This window comes from Pantherophis guttatus, chromosome 6, assembly GCF_059756535.1.
Source record: "Pantherophis guttatus breed Tessera chromosome 6, ASM5975653v1, whole genome shotgun sequence".
NCBI classification, from domain to species: Eukaryota; Metazoa; Chordata; class Lepidosauria; order Squamata; family Colubridae; genus Pantherophis; species Pantherophis guttatus.
This window is the reverse complement of record NC_142068.1, coordinates 38521596-38545875: the sequence shown is the minus strand read 5'-3', so window position 1 is coordinate 38545875 and position 24280 is coordinate 38521596. Positions and strand designations below refer to the sequence as shown.

Sequence of the window (24280 nt, the reverse complement as noted above, 5' to 3'; positions counted from 1 at the left end):
AAGCAGTGGCAGAAACTATGAATAGACAGGAAATGTAGGATTAAATAAAATAGAATAATATTGTTATCTAAATAGATTAACATACATTTGAACCCCTTTGAATATTTATTCGGTTACCACCTTTCACCTGAAAAATCTGACACCACCCCATTCTGCTGTGAATTGAGAACTAGCAAGACCGGCCAAAGCAGTTATACCTCCCATTAAAATTTATTTAACCCAAACTGAGCTTTATCTTTTGAGGCTAGACTTTAGCGTGTGTAATTAAATTGCTTACTAATGCACTCTTAAATTGCTGGTTAGACAATTCAGTTTGGTTCATGCAAATGCAACATATTAAGTTCTAACTACTTACTATGGAAATCTGTATCAGTAACCAGCTATATTCTGTGACAGTTGACTCTCAAGTATCTTTCAAAGTACAACCTGCAAATTTAATTTAAGAATACAACTTCCAAGCAAATATGTTGGAATGTTATGTTTAAATGTGTTTGAATTGAACTGTTTGTTTTTCAAATAGTTCCAGACTTCCAGAGAGCAAGCCTTTTAGATAACAACTGTTTAAAGTTCTGTCAATGCTCTTATTTTGTAACTGATATTTGCATGTTGCATTGTACCAAATTGCTTTGGCATCAATGAAACAAAGCTATCTTTCCAATGAATATTCTAAAAGTGATTTTAGAATGCATAAACTAAGTCATCAGACTGTCTTGATCTGAGTCCTCCAATAATAATTTATCTCTTAGATGATACTGATCAATCATCTTCATCTCTTACTAAACAATTCCTAAGAGTTATTTGGGGCAAAGTCGCACTCCTCTTGCTCCAATAGTTTTTCTAACATTATCTTATTAACTATCTAGTTTGTATAGTTCTACAACTTGCTTGAAATATGTTTCTGCATAAGTCAATGAAATACAAAAAATGGATGAAAATAAAATACAAATTTAAATGATTACACTGAAATGATCGCTTCGCTTTGAAAGAGATCATCTGAGATTTTTACCTTGCAATACAAACAAACGTAATTTTTAACTGCTTTGGGAACATTTCTGTTCCTTCTTAAAGTGATGCTAAACATCGGCTTAGCAGAGGAGTTCGTGTGACATTTCGCTTTATGCAAAAATTGTACCGCTCAATTCGACCACCAGAAGGAATCAAAGCTTCGCCAACAGTAGGAACTTCAGCCTTTCTTTCTTTCTTCCTGAGAGCCGAAAACGAAGCCTGATAAACTACCTTTCCCAGAAATCCTCGCTTTCCGAGTTTCCTGCCCTGCCCCTCCTGAAATGTATCATAGTCTTTGCAGTCTCCGTTCCTACCTTTTTCTAGCAAGTCGCTTGGCCCAAAAACTAGTCTTCCCAGTAGACTCCGCGGCGAGTCGGATTCCTGCGCATGTTTGTTTTTTCGTTTCGCTCCCTGCCTCCCCTGCAGTTACTAACCCCGAGTCCGCTAGGCTGGGTTGGCGCGCGCTAAAATACAATGGGGCAGCTGGGCTGGAGAGACCCTCGGGATGCAGGTGAGGCGAAGGGCTTCGGGCGCGCCCGGTGACAGAGGCGGGACAAGTTGTTTGGCAGCAGGGCTGGCCGCTGCAGCCGTTGCCATGGCAAGGTGTATCTAGAAGCTTTTCTCTCTGGGGGCAGCCGTAGGGCAGGGAAGATTTTGGCCTTTATCCATCTCGGGTTGACTGCACATCTGGAGATACCTGGTGGAAATCACCCACCGGGATTCTGCTCCGAATTAATCTCCAGCCCGCTAGGCTTTTTTTTTTTTAACACAGGTGGTAGGAAAGGCGTTTCTTTTTAGATGGTTTTTTGGTGTCTCGTTGCAATCCACCCTAAGGTTCCCCTTTTGTGCAGCCCCGTCGTGCTTAATAAACCTGGACGGGGGAATAAGAGAGGGGTCGTTTTGTCCCGCGCTGGAAAAGCGTCTATGTATCTTTACGGTTTGGTTTGATTTTCTGTAATTAACCATCCCCGGATCTGCTTTCTTCTGTATGTCTTGGCTTACCGTTCCCATTATCCAACGTAATTGGTATCTCAACACCCATAAGAGCAGATGGTTTCGGAAATAATTCAGGCTGGGCTTAATCATGAAGTTAAACTTCATACTGTGCTTTAAGCTGAAATCCTGATGACAAGAGTTGTCTCCCTTTTCAAAGCCCCACTGTTAAATCTGTGCTTTATCATACTGTTACTAAGAAAGAGAGCTTCGGTCTTATTTATTAAACAAGCAGGTGTTCACACACCCCCCCCATTCTTTTCCAAAGTATTCTGGATAGTATATCTGAGTAGAGTTGAACTTTTCCCAACTCCTTGCACACTTGTGAATTGATAGACTAAGAGAGAATAACAGGTTCTGAGTTGCCTATTCTGAGATGATTCAGATATTAGAGGTAGATTCCTTGTTGAAATTGTTATTGTTCCCGAGTCTGTTAAAATGTGAGCATGTCTGTGTCATACCACATTAATTGGCTGCACTTTTTTTCCTCTGTTTGTAGCTAAATGATCAATAGAAGGTAACATATTTTTTATTGCTGTGCAAGAATTGGTATATGGGTGTGGTGCCAGTCTTCAGTCATGGCTCATCTGAGGGAATTTGCCAATCAGGTGAGTGAGAACTTGAGGCTATTTCTCAATCAGTTTAGATGAAGTTGAAATATCTAAACAAATTTCTGCATGTGGCCACTTTACATTACAGTCTGACATTCATTGTTGCAAAAGTCCAAGGTGGCATCAGTTTTCATGATTCAGTTTACCATGTTATGGGAACCAAGCCAGTTTCCCTGGATACTTTATTTTACCATTTTGCTAGATGCTTTTATGCTGTGTATATCTTTATATGTTCCAGTTTTTCACAATTGGTCCTAAATTTATGAGGGATTGGCTGACTTTCTATCTTGTTCTCTGTCTCTTCCCCCATACATTTTTTTCTTTTTATATTTCTTTTCATATATTCTACTTATATTTCTAATATGCTGATAATTGATAGTTGAATGCAGAAATCAAGTGTTAGGCTTGCTTTTTGAGAGTATGAATGGATTTTGTGTCATTGTATGAAAAGTTGCTTGCATCTTGTCCAAGAGTTGGAAAGCGTTTCTAGTCATGTTGTTCTGAACTTGAATGCTTGCACACTTCCTATTATTTTAGTTAATTCTAGAAAAACATCTGTAGAGGAGCTGACTGGTCTCTTCCTTGCATCTTAAATATACAAATTGCATAAAAGCAAAATATTAATTAATATATGAATTTATATATATTCATTTATTAATTTTTTATCCTGCCCATTTCACTGATACAGTAAATCGGGGGGTGGGCGGGTGGGCTTACAATGTGATAAAAAAAGTCCTACAAGTCAATTAAAATTAAAGGAATTAAACAGAAAAGCTGAAAACCAAGGCAGTGGGCAATCTGGGTTTTCTCTACCTGGTCAGCCACCCTCAACATAGGTGGGCCCCGCCAGACACCCAGGTCAAATGGCAGAGCCAAGTTTTCAAACTCTTCTGGAAGACCAGGACTATGGGGGTGAACCCTCACTTCCAATGGAAGAATATTCCAATAGAAAAGGCTCTTCTCCTGAATCTCACGAATCTATTCCACAGATATCCTGGCCCCATGCCATAAGGGGCTTTATAGGTAATAACCAACACCTTGAATTGTAGTACAGCTAGTACAACTAGTACAGCTAGTAGTACAACTAGTACAACTAGTACAGCTCGTATAACAGCAAGCTGTAAGGTCAAAGAATTTGAAAGAATACAATAAATTTTGTAAATAAAAATGGTGACAGTTCACAAAGATTATTAGGTGCAAATTGAAATACACATTTTTCTATAGCAAGGAAGATAAAGCAGGAATGGTTAAATTGATTATTTTATTCAATAAAGAAAATATGGTCTTAGTTGATTATCACTTCTGGAATTTCTGCTTGTGAAGAAAAAAAATGAAATCTTGACCTTGGTTTTGTTGATTAGAAAGATTTGATGTTATAGGAATGGCTAGTTATATATTAATGTGTAAAAGCAAAAAGTTGAGTTTGGAGTGTGTTTATCTTGTACTGTGCTAAGAAGAGTTGGAAGTCAATTCCCCCTTTTCTTTCTTTTTTCTTTCCACTTGTATCTCACACACCCCTTTCCCCACTCCCTTTCCTTCCCTTAATTTCCTATTTTTTCTTCTCTTCTTTGTATTTTATATAATAAAATAAAAATGAAAAATGTCACATGTGCCAGCTGAGGGCCCTCCAGAACTGTCAGTGTATGGGTTGTAACTTCTGAATACTCTTCAAGGATTGCTCCATATAGAGGGCATTGCAATAAACCAACCAGTAGATGACCAGGACATGAATTACTGTATGCAGGACCTCACAATCCAGGAAAAAGCGCAACTTGTACACAACTTGAAGTTGCGCAAAGGCTCTCCTAACCATGACTGTCACCTGCTCTTTGAGCAGGAATCAGGAGTAGAGGAGAACCCTCAGATTGTGCACCAAATCTGTCTGGGTAGTCAACTCCATCCAGAACTAAAGATGATAAACATCCGGAGATGTTTACATCTCCACAGCCGCACTCGGTCTTACCAGGGTTCAGCTGAAGCCAGTTGTCCTCCATCCACATCTCCACAGCCTCCAGGCACTGTGAGAGGATAACTACAGCATCAGTATATATGAAAGTTTGCTGGCTTAATCTTCGAACATGCATTAATACTTAATAATTATGGATAGCTATGGATTATTATTACTATTTTAATAATGTAGTCTATTGACAATTCTTAGGAAAATAATTGATACTCATCCATCCATATTCGCTCTGGAAATCTTGTTAAAAGTTAAAATTGAATTCTGCAGCATTTAAAATTATTTTCACAAGCATAACTCCATTAATTACTTTACTTCATTATTTCAACTCATAAGAATATTTTAAGCTGAGATTCTTTTATAGTAGATCTTGCACACTTTCTTTTTGGATAACATCTAAAATTGACCTTCTTTCAAAATCACTGAGAATAGAAATGAACAATTTCAAGTTTTATTCAGTACTTCAAGCCTTTATCATTAATTTTCAAGGTAGATGAAACTTTGATGAAAGGGTACAGCAAATTTGATGATATATAAGAGCAATTAATCTCCAGTATAGAAGAGACATTTATCCAAGACTGCATCACAAAAACCCTGATGTATTAACAAATGCCACTTGGGTCTAGTGGTTAAGGAACCAGAATATAAACCAGGAAACTGAGATATAATCCCATTTTAGGCATGCAAAGTGGATAACTTTAGGCCAGTCACTCTCTCTCAGCTTAACTTAACCTCACAGAATTGTTGTGGTGGGAAAATAGGAAGAGGAAGGAGTATTAGGTATATTTGTTGCCTTGAGTTGTTTATAAAAATAATAAAGGCAGAATAGATATATCCTTTTACCTCTATTAATTTTAATATTATATATAATGATTATATAGTTTGCTATTCACAGTGGTGTTCTATGAATTTACAAAGTAAACCATGAAAGGTTATCTCAGTAGAGACTCTTTCTAGAATGTTAAATTAATATAATCTCTTATCTAAATAGCTCCAGTATAAATAGAACTCTGAAATTCTAAGGAGATGTTACAAGTTTAACAAAATTAAGATATTTACAGCCAGATACTCTTCTTACATATGTCAATGAAGAGTCTCAGTCATCCAGGTAGAGTTTGAGCTCAGACTGAAGAAACTATTGGATAAGCAGCGAAATGTTTCAAACCAAAAAGAAAAGAAGTCCAGTTGCCATGACTCAATTTCCAGATGGTCTTCTTATATAGTATTATTTTTTCCCCCTTTAGGTACATTATGTAGGAAAAACGTAAATCCATGCTGAATAAGTTAACCTTAGAAAAATATACTGAGTTACTCCTATTTTGAGAGATTTGTGTTACCACTTTTATTTGCAAACCTAACACTGATTTACCAGTTCAGTTTCTAAATCCATATTTAATCTTTTACCTAAATCTTATGTTTGGTTGGTCCGCTTATTGCTGTCTTTTTAAATGCATGTATTAGATAGTCTTACCTGATTCATTGGCATTCTGCTAAGCCAGTCTTCTGAATTAATCACATTACTGGTTCACATATCACACTAAGTAACCTGGTTTCCTTGGTTTGGACTACTTCATTGCGATTCCAAATTCATGCTTTATCACTATGCATGAATTGGCTCACTGGCTTATTTTGAAGAGAAAAAAAAGTAAAGATTCTGAGCTGAACTGGTGACTTCATAGTCCCATTATGCTTGCCTTTTTTCAAGATAGTTTTCAATTTCCCAGTCTAGTTTATACTTCGGAATTCCATGTACTCAAATTAGTTTATAAACTAATCAGCCAATTATTGCCACTTTATGAAATCAGTCTAAAATGAAATAAACACAACTAAGAGAGAAAGCAAATGTTTTGCTTTACTACAAAACTATTGGAGAAAGTATTCATATTGTAGTCTTCCTATTCCTATTCTTTAAATTGATGAGATGTTTGGTCTTCATCGAAATATGATATGGCTATGAACTATATTATACCAGTAAGATTAAAATTATTTTTTTTTAAATTCTCCTGAATTTGATGTTTTCATAGGTGGGCTCTTGGCTATTGATAGCAATAAGCCAAAGGTTCAGGAAATGTAAAATAGATTCTTCTGGCAATCTCCAGCATGGAATGCAAAGAAGACTGTGCAAATTCAAGGCTTGTTTCAGAGTAACTTTTAGGATTTGCATTTTCAACATAACTGAAGGGGCACTAAATTGGGGAAGGATATGCTATACTAAGTCATAGAACTCAAAAGAGGGGAACTCAAAAGAGGGGAAAATAATTCAAGGTTTGTTCTATTGAGACCATACAGTTTCTCTTTTCACATTTATGAATATAGTTAATCATTCATTTATTGACTACTATACATTGACACACTATTGATGTGTGTGTATAATAAAATTAAATACAGATTCTTGCAACACACAAAAGTCTTTCAATTTATTATGATGTAACTTTCTTGGTCTACTTATTTCCTTTTTTTTACATCTGATGGTAGTCAAAGTGCCATTTTATTTTTGGTGAAATTGACTGTCATGACCGCCCTTAGAAAATATAAATGTTAAGTTAAAATATAGTTTTTGGTATTCATTGATCTTCACATATATTTTTTCTGTTCTAATAAGGAGCCACTATTGTCACTGTACTATAGCCAGCCTCCTATGGATGGTCCACTTAGAATTGTTATACTAGCTAATAATAATAACTACCCTTTGTATTTCTTTGTTTTAGAGTTCTGAATAGTTTGTCTTAATGTGTTGTCTTTCCCTCTCACCTCTTATCTTCTTCATTTCCCCAATGTTTTTTATAAAACTTAGCACTCTCGGGTTGATCCAGAGGAACTGTTCACTAAGCTGGAGAGGATTGGTAAAGGATCATTTGGGGAAGTGTACAAAGGAATTGACAACCGTACCAAGGAGGTAGTAGCTATCAAAATAATTGACTTGGAAGAGGCAGAGGATGAAATTGAAGACATTCAGCAGGAGATAACAGTTCTTAGTCAGTGTGATAGTCCGTATATCACCCGATACTATGGCTCCTACTTGAAGGTAACTGAAGCTAGAAAAGTAATCTGGATTGCAATGCTTTTGTTGCAAGCTGATAATTTTGCAATTTATGTATATTATTGAAGGAAAGGGAAACAAAAACCAACTAATGTACAAATCTTCTGTCTCCAAGCACAGTAAAATGGCTTCTTTTTTTAGATAAGTCCTGTTTTTTCCAAGAATTGTTTATATTTCAAATCGCAGCACAAAATTTTGTGGTAAAGACACTGGTACGAGTGGACAAATGCCAGTGAGCAGGGGAAGATTTTCCTTCAAAGTTCTTTCTCTGTTATTGTTGAAATAAAAATACTCATGATCAATATTTAATCTTCCAGAGAGCTAATAATTTGAATGAAATTCAGTCTAAGCAATCAATGGAGTGAAAGAGTAATACATGCAGTGGTCCCTCCCTAAATTTACTGATTCTAAATTAGACTTTCTTAATAATTTTACTGAGTTTGTAAAAATGTTGTCATTTGTTAATTGAAGGTGCTTGATTATGGTGGATGAACTTTGCTTCTGAAATGTTAATCTTTTGCCTGAAGGACTGCTATGACCATTTCAATTTTTGTGCAGCAAAGATAAAGTTGTCCTTGTATTTCCTTATGCTAACATTCTTGTATGAAACTGGTTATTATGGTACTGTTTATATAATTTCTTAAGCTATAAAAAATAATGTCACCATGAATGTGTTATAAAGGTCAGTGAGACAGCTAGATCTTATTCTGGTATTAAGAAACTACATAAGAGATGAAGGACAGCCTGTTTTGTCTGGTAATATTTCTAATAAGAAAGTAGATGGATTTAACTAAACATTGTGATAATACTATTGTCACATCTGCTTGGTTTAATCTACAGGGCACCAAACTGTGGATAATCATGGAATATTTGGGAGGTGGTTCAGCTCTGGATCTAGTAAGTATCTTTTTTGTTTTGTTTACTACCTTACCAGAATTTACCACCTCAGTAGCAGCTCAAGATTTCATATAATCAGTTATGACCATCTAGCTAACCAAACTGGTATTTGGCTCCACCCAGTCAACAGATTTACTATTCTGGCCTTGGATGAAGTGGATTATGTGGATCCTTTTCAGTTTCGGTTTAGGCCAAGGTAGCATTGAGGCGGCATTGATCCCACTTGAGTGACCTCTGGGGGATTTTGGATGGAGATGGTATAACTGTCCTGACCCTTCTGGATCACCGGGCAGTTTTCAATATCAACTATGGTATCCTTCTAGACTGGCTTCAAGGATTGGGAATGGGAAATACTGTTTTGTAGTGCTTCTCTTTCTCTCATAGCCATTTACAATTTTTTGGGTGTGTGTGTGTCCAACCTAGATTCCTACAATATGTGATATCTTAGGGTTCAGGTTTTTCGCCCCTCCTTTTTAATATCTACATTAAATTGCTGTGCAAGATCATTTGTGTTCATAGAGTATGGTATCATCAGTATGCTGATAATACATCTCCAACCTAGCTGGTCAGGTGATGCTGTTGAGATGCTGACCCAGTGCATGGAGGTTCTGAGGGTCTGGATGCCTAAGAACAAGCTCCAATTCAATCCTAGCAAGGAATGGCTTTGGGTTTTTGGCTACCTAGGATCTGATGATATTCATTTTTGATACTTGATGGGGATACACTTTCCTTGCCAAAGTTAGTGTGCAATTTGGGGCTTCTCAAATTTGAGAGTTTTTAATGTTTTTAATTTTTAAATGTTTTTTTATAATGATTTTTAAAAATGTATTGTGAGCCACCCTGAGTCTTCGGAGAGGGGCGGCATATAAATTGAATTAATTAAATTAAATTAAATTAATTCTCCTCATGAGCTGGTGGCTAGAAGGCCATTGCACAGATTCATATGTTTTGAAAAATCTTAGTAGCCAAAGTCATTTTATATATTTCATGGACATATTACTGCCCTTGTCTTTCAGCTCAAGCCTGGTCCCTTGGAAGAGACCTACATTGCCACAATTCTGCGAGAAATTCTGAAAGGTTTGGACTACCTTCACTCTGAGAGGAAAATCCACAGAGACATCAAAGGTAAGGCAGACAGACTACACATTGTGTTCATTCCTGGCAGTCCTTTACTGAGATCAATGAATCAATGTTTGTTGCTTGTTTGCACTAATATCCTAGGAAGAAAAATCTAGCTAAATATATATTTTCCTGTAATCATGCATTAAACTAAGGAGTCTGGATGCCCACATAAATCTATATAGCATATTAATGAAGATTATTTCTTTTTTTTAAGAAGGAATTTTTTTCATGATTTTGAAAATGAGAAGAGGGGATGAATGGGAAAAGGGGATTATGAAACAGAAATCATATTTTACTCTGCCAAAGCACTGTGCTTGTAATGTATAATAATATATAACTATATAAAGTTTATTGTCATTGTTCGTATATACACAGTATACACATACAACGAAATTCACATAACACCCAGAGACCAAGCCCAACACACATGATAATCCCCAGACACACCCCCATCCACAAAAATTCCCCACCCCTAAATCACCCAAGCATCCACACAGCAGACCAGGCTCACTGTTGGTGGCCCTTTAGTTCATTTTTGAGTTCAATTATAGCTCTGGGATAAAAAACTATTCAGAAGATGTTTGGTCCGAGTTTTAATTGTTCTGTATCTTCTGCCAGAAATGGAAATCATTTGAAATTAGCATAAAAGTTATTACAATTAATAACTTAATTTAATTAATAACCGGGGTGGAGATGTACAGCTGTACATCTCCACACCGGACCACCCCAACGATGCCCTTGAAGTGATGTCCCAGTGTCTGGAGGCCGTGCGGATCTGGATGGGGAGAAACAGGCTCAGGCTCAACCCATCCAAGACCGAGTGGCTCTGGTTTCCAATGTCCCGATATAATCAGTTGATGCCATCGCTGACTATTGGGGGCGAATTGCTGGCCCCCACGGAGAGGGCTCGCAACTTGGGCGTCCTCCTGGATTCACGGCTGTCTTTAAAAGAGCATTTGACGGCCATGATCGGGAGGGTTTTTCATCAGGTTCGCCTGATTCACCAGTTGCGTCCCTTTCTGGATCGGGACTCCTTACACACAGTCACTCATGCCCTCGTCATTTCCCGCCTGGACTATTGCAACCCTCTCTACATGGGGCTCCCCTTGAGGAGCACCCGGAGGCTCCAACTGGCATAGAATGCGGCCGCGCGGGCGGTGATGGGAGCGACATGGCGCTGCCATGTAACACCTCTCCTGCGTGAGCTGCACTGGCTCCCGGTGGTCTTCTGGGTGCGCTTCAAGGTTTTGGTTACCACCTTTAGAGCGCTCCATGGCTTAGGACCTGGCTACTTACGGGACCGCCTACTGCCACAAATAGCCTCCCACCGGGCCGGTACGCTCTCATAGAGAGGGGCTCCTCCGGGTGCCATCGGCCCAACAGTGTCGACTGGCGGCCCCCAGGAAGGAGGGCCTTCTCTGTGGGGGCACCCACTATCTGAAACGAGCTCCCCCTGGAGATACGGAGGATCCCGGATCTGCGCACTTTCCACCGCGCTCTTAAGATCTTCCTATTCCAGCAAGCTGGCCTGGCCTAACCTTTTTCCCCTTTTCTTTTAAATTGAAAATTTTAAATCTGTTTTTAAATTATTAGGATGTTTTAAATTTGTCTCGGGCTAAATTGTTTAATCTGGTTTTATTTCCGCTTTTAAATTTTGTATTTATGTATTTTATTTTGTGCCTGTTCACTGCCCTGAGTCCTTCGGGAGTAGGGTGGTATATAAATCTAATAAAACAAACAAACAAACAAACAAACAATAAAACAAACAAACAATTTTGGAACATCCAGTTGGCGCCGCGAGGATACAGACGGGGAATTAGCGGGCTCTTCGGAGCCCCGCGAAAACCCCGTCTGCCAAAAAAATTTTGGAAAAAAAAAGTTATTACAATTTTGAATCCATTTGCTATAGTCAGAATAGTATAGAAACAATTGACTCCCTTTCATAAAAGGATGGTTTTGATGAAATTTAAGCTATGTGTATAAACTGTGCAGTTACTTTCAAATTATATTCAGTATAGTACTTCTGGATAGTGATTTTTTAAAAACTAGAATATAGGATACATTTAGGATAATTATAGTGGCTTTTCCAATAGACTATAGAAAGGAAAGATATAAAATATGGAAAGTAGAAAGAATGAAAAACAGAATTAAATGTTTCAGATAGGACAATTATAATATTCCATTGTCTGGCTTTTGAACATCTAAGGAAGTAGACTGAGAAATAGACTTAAGGACTGAACCAAATTTCTGGCTGTCTTTTGTTTTCTTGCTACAGTTCTTCAAATAACTATTTCTCTTCTTCTCTATCTTGAAAATTGACTGAAAACTGTATACCAAACCTTCAAAAATTACTATCTTTCCACAAGAGAGATAACCCCCCTTTGATTAAGTTACTTGTATAACTTTTTGTATAAACAGCTGCCAATGTGTTACTTTCGGAGCAAGGGGATGTGAAACTAGCTGACTTTGGTGTGGCTGGCCAACTGACAGACACTCAAATCAAGAGAAACACCTTTGTTGGGACTCCTTTTTGGATGGCACCAGAAGTCATCAAGCAGTCAGCCTATGACTTCAAGGTGAGCTGAGAGGAGCAACATCGATGTATTATCTCATCAGGGAATTGCCCTATGTAGAAAAAATAAAAAGTTTACAGTATGTTATATCCACATCCTTTGCCCACAGTAATGTTTGAGCATACTAACTAGCTTTGCTCCTACCCACATATACAAACACACACACAGACAGGATCATTATGGAATGTGAATTGAACTATTGTGTTCTGGAAATGGGAATCAAAGCCTATGACCACACAATCTTGGCTTCCATAGGCAAATTAAGGTGGAATATTCTGAATTTGTACCCTTTTGTTTTTCTTCCAGGCAGATATTTGGTCCCTTGGCATTACTGCTATTGAATTGGCAAAAGGAGAGCCTCCAAATTCTGACCTGCATCCAATGAGGGTTCTCTTCCTGATTCCCAAGAACAACCCTCCAACATTAGAAGGGCACCACAGTAAGCCCTTTAAGGAATTTGTGGAAGCCTGCCTTAACAAGGACCCAAGATTTGTAAGTGGTTTTTTTTTTTTCTTTTGCTTGTCTTCATAAGCAGAGCCTACAGAGTACTGCATCAGAATATCTGGCAAAAGCTATTAAAAGAATGTGATACTTTGACCTTTGGAGCTAAGGAACTAGAGGAGACTCGAGTTCTGGTTTACCCTCCACAGAAGATTGTGGTAACTTTGGGCCAGTCATGCTATCAGCTTTTCAGTCCAATCTACTTTACAACATAGTTGATGGAAAATGTTGTGTACACTGCTCTGACCTTCTGGAGGAAATGTGGATGTAAGATTAATTAAAAGTAAGTCTGCCTGAGTCATTTTCTAAACCAAAATGCTCTCCAGAAAGCCAAAAGTGATGTCCACCTTCTTATTTGGGCTTCTGCTAGCTGAAACTCCTTGTTTTGTCTCTTTTTTTTTTTTGGCATAGAGGCCCACTGCAAAGGAATTGCTAAAGCACAAATTTATTACACGTTACACAAAGAAAACATCATTTCTCATGGAACTCATTGACCGGTACAAACGGTGGAAATCAGAGGGGCATGGTGAGGACTCCAGCTCAGATGACTCTGACATGTATGTATATTCCCCGTCTCCTGCTCCATTCCCAGATAAGAATAACTCACAGATGTTACCGAGAGGAATCTGAACAGTATAAATTTTGCTGCATGGAAAATAATCTTTTGTAGATCTTAACATGGATATATTTGATGTGGCTTTTTGGGTGTGGGTGAGTAAGGAACAACATATTATTTTAATGCTAGATGCTTCCATTTTAAAAAATGAAGACAAATGGAATACATGAATATCCAACTTTGGTTCCATGCTGGGAACTACATAAAGATTAGTGCATGTGGTATCACATCAAATATTAGCCTCCTAATACACCACACCAATTGTGAGGGCATAGGAGCAGTTGGGGAAACTCTTTTCTAATTTTTGATCTGTAAAGTAATTTTTCCAGTTCGACATATTTTTTGAATAGAAGTGTGTTTTATTTTATTTCCTAGTGATGGAGATGCAGATGAGAGGGATCAAGGGCCCATCTGGACTTTTCCTCCAACTATTCGGCCCAGTTCCCTGAACAAATTGCATAAAGGGATACCTCATCCTGGGTCTCAAAAGGTCAGTTTGGTATTTATTGCAGCTGAGAAGAACCAAACCTTTGATAGTAGGTCTGGGGGAACTTTGATGTTTCTCTATACTGAGACAACAGTGTTAGAACATTTGCTTTGACTGCTTTTTTTATTTTTAGCATTAGTACCAGATTCAAATGGCCGGTAGGATGTCATTCCAGCCTTAGGCTCTTTCTGGAATTAGAGTGGGACTGCTGAGAGTCTGTAGGGAAAAATAGAAAGCAGTTAATATTTGTTTCTTTGTTTCTTTCAAAACAATATAGGTTCATGATGCTTGGCAATACGGTATATTGCATTTTTGTGGACAGAGCAAATAGATAGTGAATAGGCAACCTAATGCACTCCAGATTTCAACCCCCATCAGTCCAAGTGGCTAGGGATTATAGAACATTTAATCCAAAAACATTCAGACTAAAGTTTGTCATTACATTAGCCATAAAGATGTTGATTTTGATGTAGCATGATGTAGGCACAACAATTAAAGCAAACCCTGGCTTAGCATAATGTATGAACCAGTTCTTGAATATTCTTGTTATGATGTCTGGAGGTCTCGCTTAGGGAAACACTAGCTGACAACCTTGGTTTTTCTCTTTCCAGGCTTGTGAACCCATCAAGAGGCAGCCCCGGTCCCAGTGTCTCTCTACTCTCGTCCGTCCTGTCTTTAGAGAGGTGAGTCTCTGGCACATTCCGACCAAATTCTGTAAACTTCTTTGTAACATGTAAAGGGCTTAGATAACTAGGTGAGGATCTCTGAAACGGATAGAAATCTGAAAAGCAAGCGCATAGCAAGAGATGACTTTTGAAAGGAAAAATGAAGTACAGGTTCTACACAGGTGTCTAAATCCAATATTCATAAAGGCTTCTAGTAGTTTTTACCTGTACAATTGGGTCATGCATAGTTTTTTTGGGATGGTGGTTCATTTTTATATTTAAATAGCAAGTATTTATGGTGATTCACAATGCCAAAAATATTAATAGATGTTAGGTATAGCATGCAGATGAACTGCAGGCTCCTTTTGGTTATGACATACTCAATTCAATACAGAATACTACTTGCAAGCCAGAAATACTCAAAACCAAAATAAGCAGTTGGTAACAATGCAATAGCCTCACAGTATCCATTTGAAATCAGTTCACTGCTTCTTTGGTGCCAGTCTGGCGTCTTTTCAGTGTGTTTCTAGCAAGAGGCATTTTCTTCCACCAGAGGGGGTAATACATATTGCTGTTCTTCTCCCACAATCTGCTCAGCTTTGCTTTGTTTTGCATCCTGATTGCGTGGGAGGCACAAAGCAAAGGGTAACTGGCTTAGGTCAGGATATCTTCAGGACCAAGTACGGATACATAAGCCATACTGATAATCAAAGAGGAAAGATATTCAGCCAAACAAGTTTTTGCTTATAGACTGATAGCTCTTGTACTGATATTTTTTGCTTTTGGTTTTGCTGTATAGTTAGCTATTCAATTTCTTATGGAGAAATTTCTTAAGGAAAAATTCTTATGCTGTAGTTTGTCCAGAGCAAACATTTTTCTGAAATGTAAATGTAAATGTAAATGAAGTTCTTAAATTAGTAACACAGTTGTTAAGTCACTTTTTTCAGTGCCTGTCACTAAACACTAAACGAATGAACAGTCACTAAACAAATGTTTGTGAGTTGAGGACTGTATATGACATCCTTTTACATATAGGTGGAGAGTAATAAATTTGCATATTAAAATTGTGACTCTTATTATGGAGTAACCAGAAGCTCCAGTTGGTACAAAATGCAGCGGCCCACACAGTTTTGTGCAAACCCTGGTATGCACATATATTACCTCTCCTGCGGGAGCTGCATTGGCTGCCAATTTGCTTCCAGATGCAATTCAGGGTGCTGATTGTCACCTTTAAAGCCCTTCATGGCTTGGGACCAGGTTATCTGAGGGACCGTCTCTTGCCGGTCACATCTACCCGACCGATTAGAACAGGGAGGCAGGGAATGCTGCGGGTCCCATCCCCGAGGGAGGTACACCTGGTGGGACCCAGAAGAAGGGCCTTCTCCGTGGTGCCTCTCTCTGGAACATCATTCCCCCAGAGATTAGAACGGCCCCCACCCTAATTCTCTTCCGGAAGGCGCTAAAGATTTGGTTCTGCCAGCGGGCCTGGGGAACCCAGAATGGGATGGAGCCCATTAAATGGCTTGTGTGATCGGCTGTCGCTGGGCAGGAGGTGGGGGTCAGGGGTGATTTTATTACACTAATTTATTTGATTTTTTCATGAGTTTTACTGTTTTTTAAATGTGTTTTTTTATATTCTGTAAGCCGCCTTGAGTCGCCATGGGCGAATAGGCGGCAATATAAATCAAATAAATCAAATAAATAAATATACTATAATCTCTGACATAAAATAAAAATTTAAAACAAATATTGTGACTGTTCCAAACAAAATATTAATTTTATTTTATTGGCAGCTCAAAGACAAGCACAAGCAGACTGGAGGGAATGTAGGTGCCATGGAAGAACTTGAAAATGCTTTTAGCTTAGCTGAAGAGTCTTGCCCTGGAATCTCAGATAAACTGATTGCATATATGGTGGAACGAGTGCAAAGGTAAAATCAGCAAGAGCTGTTGGCCTGATCAAACTTAATAGTGTCAGAAGAGCAACAACTACCTATTCCTAATTTATGCTACCTTTTGTTTATGCCCACAATATTTAGGTAAGTGCTATAGATTGTGGATTCCTTCCTGTATAAGTCAGCTTCTACAATTTAGTCCTTTGAACTGTCTCTGGACAGAATACTAAAAATCCATTCTGGTACTAATCCACACCAATTTTGGCTATGCACAACTTTGAATATTTACCCCAAAGCAATGTTCTACCTGTTTGTTATTGAATTTGAAGAAAGGTTATGGTATTCATCAGGGGTATCCCCAACCCTCAGTTTACAGCCTGTTGGGAATCGAGCTCCTCAAGCGGCGGGCAAGTGCGTGAAGCTTCATTTGTGCATGTGTGGTATTAGGTTGCATATGTGAAACCATCCCCTTCACCCCGCCGCCACCACCGGTCCATGTAGCCAGAAAGGTTGGGGGCCGCTGGTATACATAGTACACTAATTCTGTATATAATATCTGTAAAGTGAAGGTGAGGGATCTGAGACTTCAGGGTCACAGGTGACATGCAAAGCTCTCCCATCTTTGCTGTTGAATTTCAGCTTTCCACTATTTTGAGGCACAGAACATATGAAAAAGTACATCACACAAAGACTACTCACCTAAATAATGGAATCCCCATTGTGCAACTTGCATGCCTGTGATATTACCCCCTTTTGGCTTAATAAAATATGGTGGTGAAGCTTGACAGATTTCTCTTGTTCGTCCTCAGGTTCTCACACAGTAGGAACCACCTGTCTTCAGCACGCTGATGAGTTGCTCTTTATTGCTCATGAAAAGGGTGACTCCCCCACCCCCACCCCACCAGCTCCACAAGAACTGCATCTTGAATTATTACCTGCTATTGGATGTTAACATTGTGCTATGAATTCCCAGTCATTTCAGAGCCTTTATGTGTGTATGTGTCATGCGCCCATGATGGGATTTGTTAAGCAAATGATCATGGACTACTTTGCAGTACTGGGAGGGTAATTTCTACAATGCATTTCATGGAGGTTTTTAAACAATAACCAATTTTGCTCAGGTCAGACCTTGTTTCAAAGCAAAATCCTGACTGCTGGAAAATCAAAACTCTTAGACAAACACATTCCAAGAAGGAAGGAGACACTGGTGGGTTTCTCCTCTGGCCAGAGGCAAAGTTTACTTAAGCACATAGATGATCTCTTGCCAGTCAGCTAGATAGCAATAGATGGCTGTTACTCAAGAGAATCTTCTTTAGATTTTCTCAGTTTAATTATACAGGTGATATTTTCCTCCTCAGTCTGCTTGCCCCTTTTGTGAGGCAGGCTTGTCTGCTGCTGTAATCTGCCCTTGGCCACGTTTCAGTGACAATAGCTCAAAACAAAAATGCTTGTAGTGTGGCAAGGCCTTTTGCTGCTATACAGTATTCATTACTGTCAACTCTTATCTGATTCAGTAATTTTGGCAAGCAAAGTATTATGGACTTATTAAAGAGGAGAGGCATTAACTACTCCTACAAGTTTAGAGGAAACAACAGAGTCCTTTCAAAGTTTCTACACGTTTAGAGCTTTGTTTGTGAAATGTGGCTAAAATTTTCTGTTAAATTGAAATGAAGTGTGGTGCCAACCAGTGAAGAATATTCTAAGTGACGTTCCTGAAACGTGTTCTTTGTTCTGTCTCTTTAACTGTTTACTCTATGTTGGACCTGAATAGTTTTAGGAGGTATCCTATCATTTTCTAAGCAATCTGAAACTCTTAAGTAGGAAGTTAGCAGATCTATAGCAGTATTAAAAATAGAAGTGGGAGGTCTTCAAGTATCATTTTGTAATTCTGTAACATCTGATAGTGCCATGGATGACTTGAGAAAAATGTGACTGCCTAATAATTACATTTGTGGGTGGAAGTGGATCTTCCAGTTCTGTTTATCCTCCCTGAAAAATGCTCTGTTGATAATATTCAGATATTATGCTGGAACATAATGCTTTAAGAAATATCTGGGACAGTTGTATTTCAGCCACACACATGAATTTGAATTGAATTTCTTTACCATTATTTTTCCAAATTATTTACACAAAATATAAAAATATACCAATGGAGAACAGAAAGCTGCTACTTTGTGCTGTTTATAAAAGGTACTTTATGCTAGTCCACATGGTATTGCCAGAATGCTCCCAAAAGTGACTCCAATACTCAAAGTAACAATTATTGCTATTCAAATAAGCAGCAAGAGGGATCTGCCACTTCCAATAAAATTAACTTTAAAACAATGTGACTTTGCTTCTTTATTCATTAGTTTTATGTTTTGCCTTTCTCCTAGGAACTCAAGATAAGTACCTGCTCTTCTAATTTTTCCACAAACAACCTAATATGGTAGTTTGGGCTGAATGTTAATGATCAATTGCCAGGTCTTCCATGCCAGTGGGTAGACTTGAACCTAGATCTCCCCAGTCAAAGATAACTGGTATTGTTTATGGAATGAATGCAAAGTTTCAAGTTGATGCTAATTAAGGGCCAGAGTTTACGCATACATTTTCCTTAGGTTATTTCTTTTTAACTGAGGATAAAACTTGATCTTGGATAAGCTATAGGAATTAGTCAACTGATTTTATAGGCAACTACTGTATATGTTGTAACCCTATCAGCAACATAAAGCAAAGGATATTTAAAGGGACTCAAAACTTCAGAACTTTTAAAAATACTGAATATTCCTGTCAGATAATGTATTTGCTATAATCTGTATTTGATGATAACTTCCCCTGGCTGTTTATATATCCAAATAGACATCAAGTAATCCTTTGTGCTAGTCAGCTAAAAGAAGCTGAAAATATTTTTCTCTCATAAAAAAAAATATTCCCTAAGAGGAGGAAGGGCTATTGGCATCAGACAGTGTCCTAAGTCAGGGTTCTCCAACCTTGGCAACTAAAATTTGTAGACCAACTCCCAGAATACCTCAGCCAGGCATGCTGGCTGAGGAATTCTGGGAGTTGAACTCCACAAATCTTAAAAGTTGCCAAAATTGGAGAGCCCTGTCCTAAATGCTTATGAAGAAGAGTAACAGATATAAAGGGTTCGAAGATTAAAATGAAGCTAGACAGTTAACTGTGCCAAAGGTTTGTTAATGGTTATAATAAAGAGTAATGGTGACTGGCAAACAAAAAAAGATTAGTTATTACATTACAACGTATCTAGATCCGTTCCAGTCGGGCTTCAGGCCTGGGTACAGCACGGAAACGGCATTGGTCGCGTTGGTGGATGATCTCTGGAGGGCTCGGGACAGGGGGTGCTCCTCTGTCCTGGTCCTGTTAGATGTCTCAGCGGCTTTTGATACCATCGACCATGGTATCATGCTGCACCGGTTGGAAGAGTTGGGGGTGGGAGGCACCGTACTACGGTGGTTCTCCTTTCTCTCCGACCGGTCGCAGTGACGGGGGGGCAGAGGTCGACCCCGAGGCCCCTTATATGTGGGGTGCCACAAGGATCGGTCCTCTCGCCCCTTTTGTTCAACATTTATGTAAAGCCGCTGGACGAGATCATCCGTGGTTTCGGGGTGGAGTACCATCAGTACGCTGACGACACCCAGCTGCACATCTCCACCCCAGACCACCCCAACGATGCCCTTGAAGTAATGTCCTGGTGCCTGGAGGCCATACGGATCTGGATGGGGAGAAACAGGCTCAGGCTCAACCCATCCAAGACCGAGTGGCTGTGGTTTCCGACGTCCCGATATAGTCAGCTGGTGCCATCGCTGACTATTGGGGGCGAATCATTGGCCCCCACGGAAAGGGCTCGCAACTTGGGTGTCCTGGATTCATGGCTGTCTTTAGAAGAGCACTTGACGGCCGTGACTGGGAGGATTTTTCATCAGGTTCGCCTGATTCGCCAGTTGCGTCCCTTTCTAGATCGGGACTCCTTACGCATGGTCACTCATGCCCTCGTCACCTCCCGTCTGGACTATTGTAACGCTCTCTACATGGGGCTCCCCTTGAGGAGCACTTGGAAGCTCCCAACTGGCGCAGAGTGTGGCCGCACGGGTGGTGACGGGAGCGACGTGGCGCTCCCATGTAACACCTCTCCTGCGCGAGCTGCACTGGCTCCCGGTGGTCTTCCGAGTGCGCTTCAAGGTTTTGGTTATCACCTTTAGAGCGCTCCATGGCTTAGGACCTGGTTGTTTACGGGACCGCCTGCTACCACCAATAGCCTCCCACCGACCAGTACACTCCCATAGAGAGGGGCTCCTCCAGGTGCCGTCGGCCAAACAATGTCGACTAGCGGCCCCCAGGGGGAGAGCCTTCTCTGTGGGGGCATCTACTATCTGGAACGAGCTCCCCCCGGAGATACGGAGGATCCCGGATCTGCGTACCTTCTGTTGCGCGCTCAAGATTTTCCTATTTCATCAAGCCGGCCTGACCTAAGTTTCCCCTTTTAAATGGAAATTTTAAATCTGGTTTTAAATTATTGGGGTTTTAAATTTGTTCAGCCAATTTATTTAATTCGTTTTAATCTATTTTAAATTTTGTATTTATATGTTTTATTCTATGGCTGTTCACCGCCCTGAGTCCTTCGGGAGTAGGGCGGTATACAAATTCAATAAAATAAAAATAAATAAATAAATAAATACATGGCTGAAGTTTTTTTTTCTTTGATGGGGTGGAGCATCTGATATGGAGGATCCCACCTGCAAAACTCTGCCGAAGTCAAGAAAAGGATGTGCCATAGGAGTTTTTCTACTCACTGCTATACCTCAGGTGTCAATTGGGGGAGAGGAAGGACAATATATTTTTAGCCTTATATTTAATAGCAAATAGCACTTAGATTTATATACTGCTTCACAGTGCTTTACAGCCCTCTCTAAGTGGTTTACAGAGTCAGCATATTGCCTCCAACAATCTGGGTCCTCATTTTACTGACTTCAGAAGGATGGAAGGCTGAGTCAGCCTTCAGCCGGTGAGATTCGAACTGCCAAATTCTAGGCAGCCAGCAGCCAGCAGCCAGCAGAAGTAACTTGCAGTAACTTGCATTCTAACCACTGCACCACCTCGGCTCTTTAAAGAAGGATATAGAGAGTAGCATAATTTTAAACACCAAGGTGAATGTGCATGTTAGAGCAGTTTGATAGCTCGCAAGCATATATACAGTTAGAAAAACATCAGATATTCACAAACACAGAGGAAAAAAGTTACAATGTCTTTTTAATTTTAATTTATTGAATGGTTAGGAGAAAGTGCAGGGAGAGGTGGTGACTAAATCCTTGCTAAAGTTTACTAGGGAATATGGTGAATTTGAAAGTAGCTTATATACTTTGATGAGTTTCCTTAATAAATAAATAAAAACCCAACACCCCTGCCCCCATAGGGTTTGCTGTTGTCGTGTATTATTCATGAAATTGTATCAACTATTAGAAAGCCGAGATTACGCATGATTGATAACGAGTGAAACAAATTTAAGAGATCTATAATAGTTTATTTCCAAAAACAGACTAATAAATAAAGACAGACGATGTAATGAATGGCCATTATGTTAAATAAATCTTTAGGAATTTGCTCCTCATCAAGAAAGATGTCAGAATTTTCCCTCCATGGGAAAGAAACCCTAATTTTATATAGTTTTTGAATCAATTCCATGAGTAATGAACTGAATCAAAATTTTTGTAAAGTCCTATTTTCAGCCTCCCACATTTCAAAATACAAAGTTTAAGATAACATTTCACCCCACACTCTTTCTCCTACAGTACATCACCCATCACCACATTGTTGCTCAATCTAACAGAAATAGAGCTGTATTAACACCAGCCCTCTGTAGCTACTTTACACTGCTTCCCAAAGACAATATGCGGCTCTGTGCCATGTAAGAAACATGGAACCTTCTTGCTAGGGTAGGTTTTTTCCCCATCTTCACTGAAACATACCATATAGACCAGGGCTGTCAAACTCCCGACCCATGGGCCAGATGCGTCATGTGCTGGCCACGCCCACGCCCAGTTTAGCGAAAGGGGAAAAAGTCCCAATACGTCATGTAATGCTGCCGTGACAACGTGAGTTTGACATCCCTGATATAGACAGACACATCAACTTTGCTTTCATGACATAGGACATAGGCACTAAGTTACAGGAGACAACTGTGAATGGGATATCTGTTATTTCTGATTTGTAGCTATATGATATCTAAATTAAATGAACCATCATAAGAACAGAATGTTGTATACATTTGAAGTTATGCCTGTTCCAGTTTTACATAGTAAATCATTGGCATTTATTTATTCCTTTGAATAAAAATTCATTAGTACCTCATTATTTATCCATACTTAGTGGTCATAAACACCCAGCCTTCTACTGCTGCTTCAGATTTTTTTTTTTTTTTTAATTCATTGATTCTGTTTGGACATGCAGTGGCAGGCATTTATTTCTGCTGCAAAGGGAATAGGCTATTTTTTAAACTGACTTTCCTATTCCACCATAGGGTTGGGTCCATATTTATAACTCTGAGAGAAAGAAAATAGAAGAACATTATTCAAAAGCCATGAGAAGCACATAGATATAGGAAACCAGTGGGAACACTATTAGAACACAGGGAACTCAAAATATTAACTGCAGTGATACAGACATGATTTCCTTTGTATCAGAATTAACTGCATGCTCTGAGCAAAATTTCCAATCAATTTACTTGCTTCCTCTACAAAAAAGCATTGTATCAATTTTGGAAAATTAAAATTTATGTTGCTGGCAATTTTTAGAACTCTCCATTTTACTTTGAAATACCATATAAACAATGTAAAGTTAGCTTGCAAAACATGGGGGGAGGGTTTTCCCTATCTGATGTGCAAGTTGCACAAAGATTGTTACTAAATACAAACTAAACATTCAAGGGTTCTAGGAAATCAATTCAAAATCACAAGTTTTCAGACCAGCCAAACACTTCCAATTATTCTATTCATATAAATAGAAACAACAACATTGAGCCATATATAAATCCAGCACCTATGTTTTCTCTTTGGATTTGAGTTCAGTGGGAGTTTAGTCCTGTTTCATACTACAGTAAAATTGACCACCGTCTACATCGAGTAACAGAGATCTCCTTTGATTGTTGCCAAAGTCAGACTCGTGTCTTCCACCAGATTGTTGCACATAATTTACAACAGAGAGCCAGCTCTATCTTTTTCAGTTTATGTTACTTTCCTTTTCATCCTTTGTGGTCAGAAGGCTAGATCTTCCAGGAGAACTTGTGGCTCTCTTTATTACTTCCACCCACCTGATGAGAAAAGCAACATCCAAAGATTTAATTAGCATTTGAAGGCCATGGGTTTTGACTTGTACTATGTAGTAGCTTTTCATAGAGCTATTATCGTGTTAGATATTATCGTGTTTCCTTTTTACTGCCTTACTGAAAAGAACAGCTACAGTAGTGTTACAGCTGCTCACTTCTAGGAGCAGAGCATAATATAGAGAATACAAGGATGAATATTAATGGAAGTATTTCTAAAAGTACCCAGGCAATACCCTCTATTATTAATGACAGTACCCTCTAAAACAGGGCTGGATGCGTCACGCGTTGGCCACGCCCACGCCCGGTTTAGTGAAGGACGGGAAAGTCATGATACATCACATGACACGAGTTTGACAGCCCTGCTTTAAAAGGAGGCAAATTACCAGCTGTCTACAAGGAATATAAATCCTTCCATTTCCCACTATCCTGACAGAGCTTCTTGGATGAGAAACTAAACATCTTCAAAAGAAAAAAAAAGTTCAGTTACCTCCTGAAAAAAAGCCTTTGGGACAACCATGACCTGGATGACTGAGAATCTCTACAGACAATTACTGGCAGTATTATTTATGAACAAGAGATTAATAATACCGTAGCTACT

The 24280-nt window shown here is 39.1% G+C and overlaps 3 protein-coding genes across 7 annotated transcripts in view; 1 reads left to right on the top strand and 2 right to left on the bottom strand.

Moving 5' to 3' along the window:
- The window catches only part of BOK (BCL2 family apoptosis regulator BOK), a 44941-nt gene extending 43681 nt beyond the window's left edge, over positions 1–1260 (bottom strand). Inside the window, exon 1 of the mRNA XM_034439536.3 lies at positions 1007–1260. The gene's annotated coding sequence lies outside the window, so the exon portion shown is untranslated. The remainder of the gene's footprint in view (positions 1–1006) is intronic.
- On the top strand, positions 1261–18689 carry STK25 (serine/threonine kinase 25). The gene is made up of 12 exons (XM_034439534.3): positions 1261–1516; positions 2498–2606; positions 7364–7594; positions 8450–8506; positions 9523–9631; positions 12047–12204; positions 12508–12693; positions 13114–13259; positions 13694–13808; positions 14417–14488; positions 16264–16400; positions 17174–18689. The coding sequence occupies exons 2-12, from the start codon at positions 2577–2579 to the stop codon at positions 17211–17213; spliced, it is 1281 nt and encodes a 426-aa protein (XP_034295425.1). The 5' UTR covers positions 1261–1516; positions 2498–2576; the 3' UTR covers positions 17214–18689.
- Positions 18690–21861: 3172 nt separating this feature from the next.
- FARP2 (FERM, ARH/RhoGEF and pleckstrin domain protein 2) overlaps positions 21862–24280 on the bottom strand; it is a 65602-nt gene continuing 63183 nt past the window's right edge. For all 5 annotated transcript variants that reach the window (XR_015728456.1, XR_015728457.1, XM_034439530.2 and 2 more), the window contains one exon: positions 21862–23667. Coding sequence is in view for 3 of the 5 variants with exons in the window: in XM_034439530.2 (XP_034295421.2) it covers positions 23577–23667 (91 nt within the window). In the remaining 2 variants the exon portion in view is untranslated. The remainder of the gene's footprint in view (positions 23668–24280) is intronic.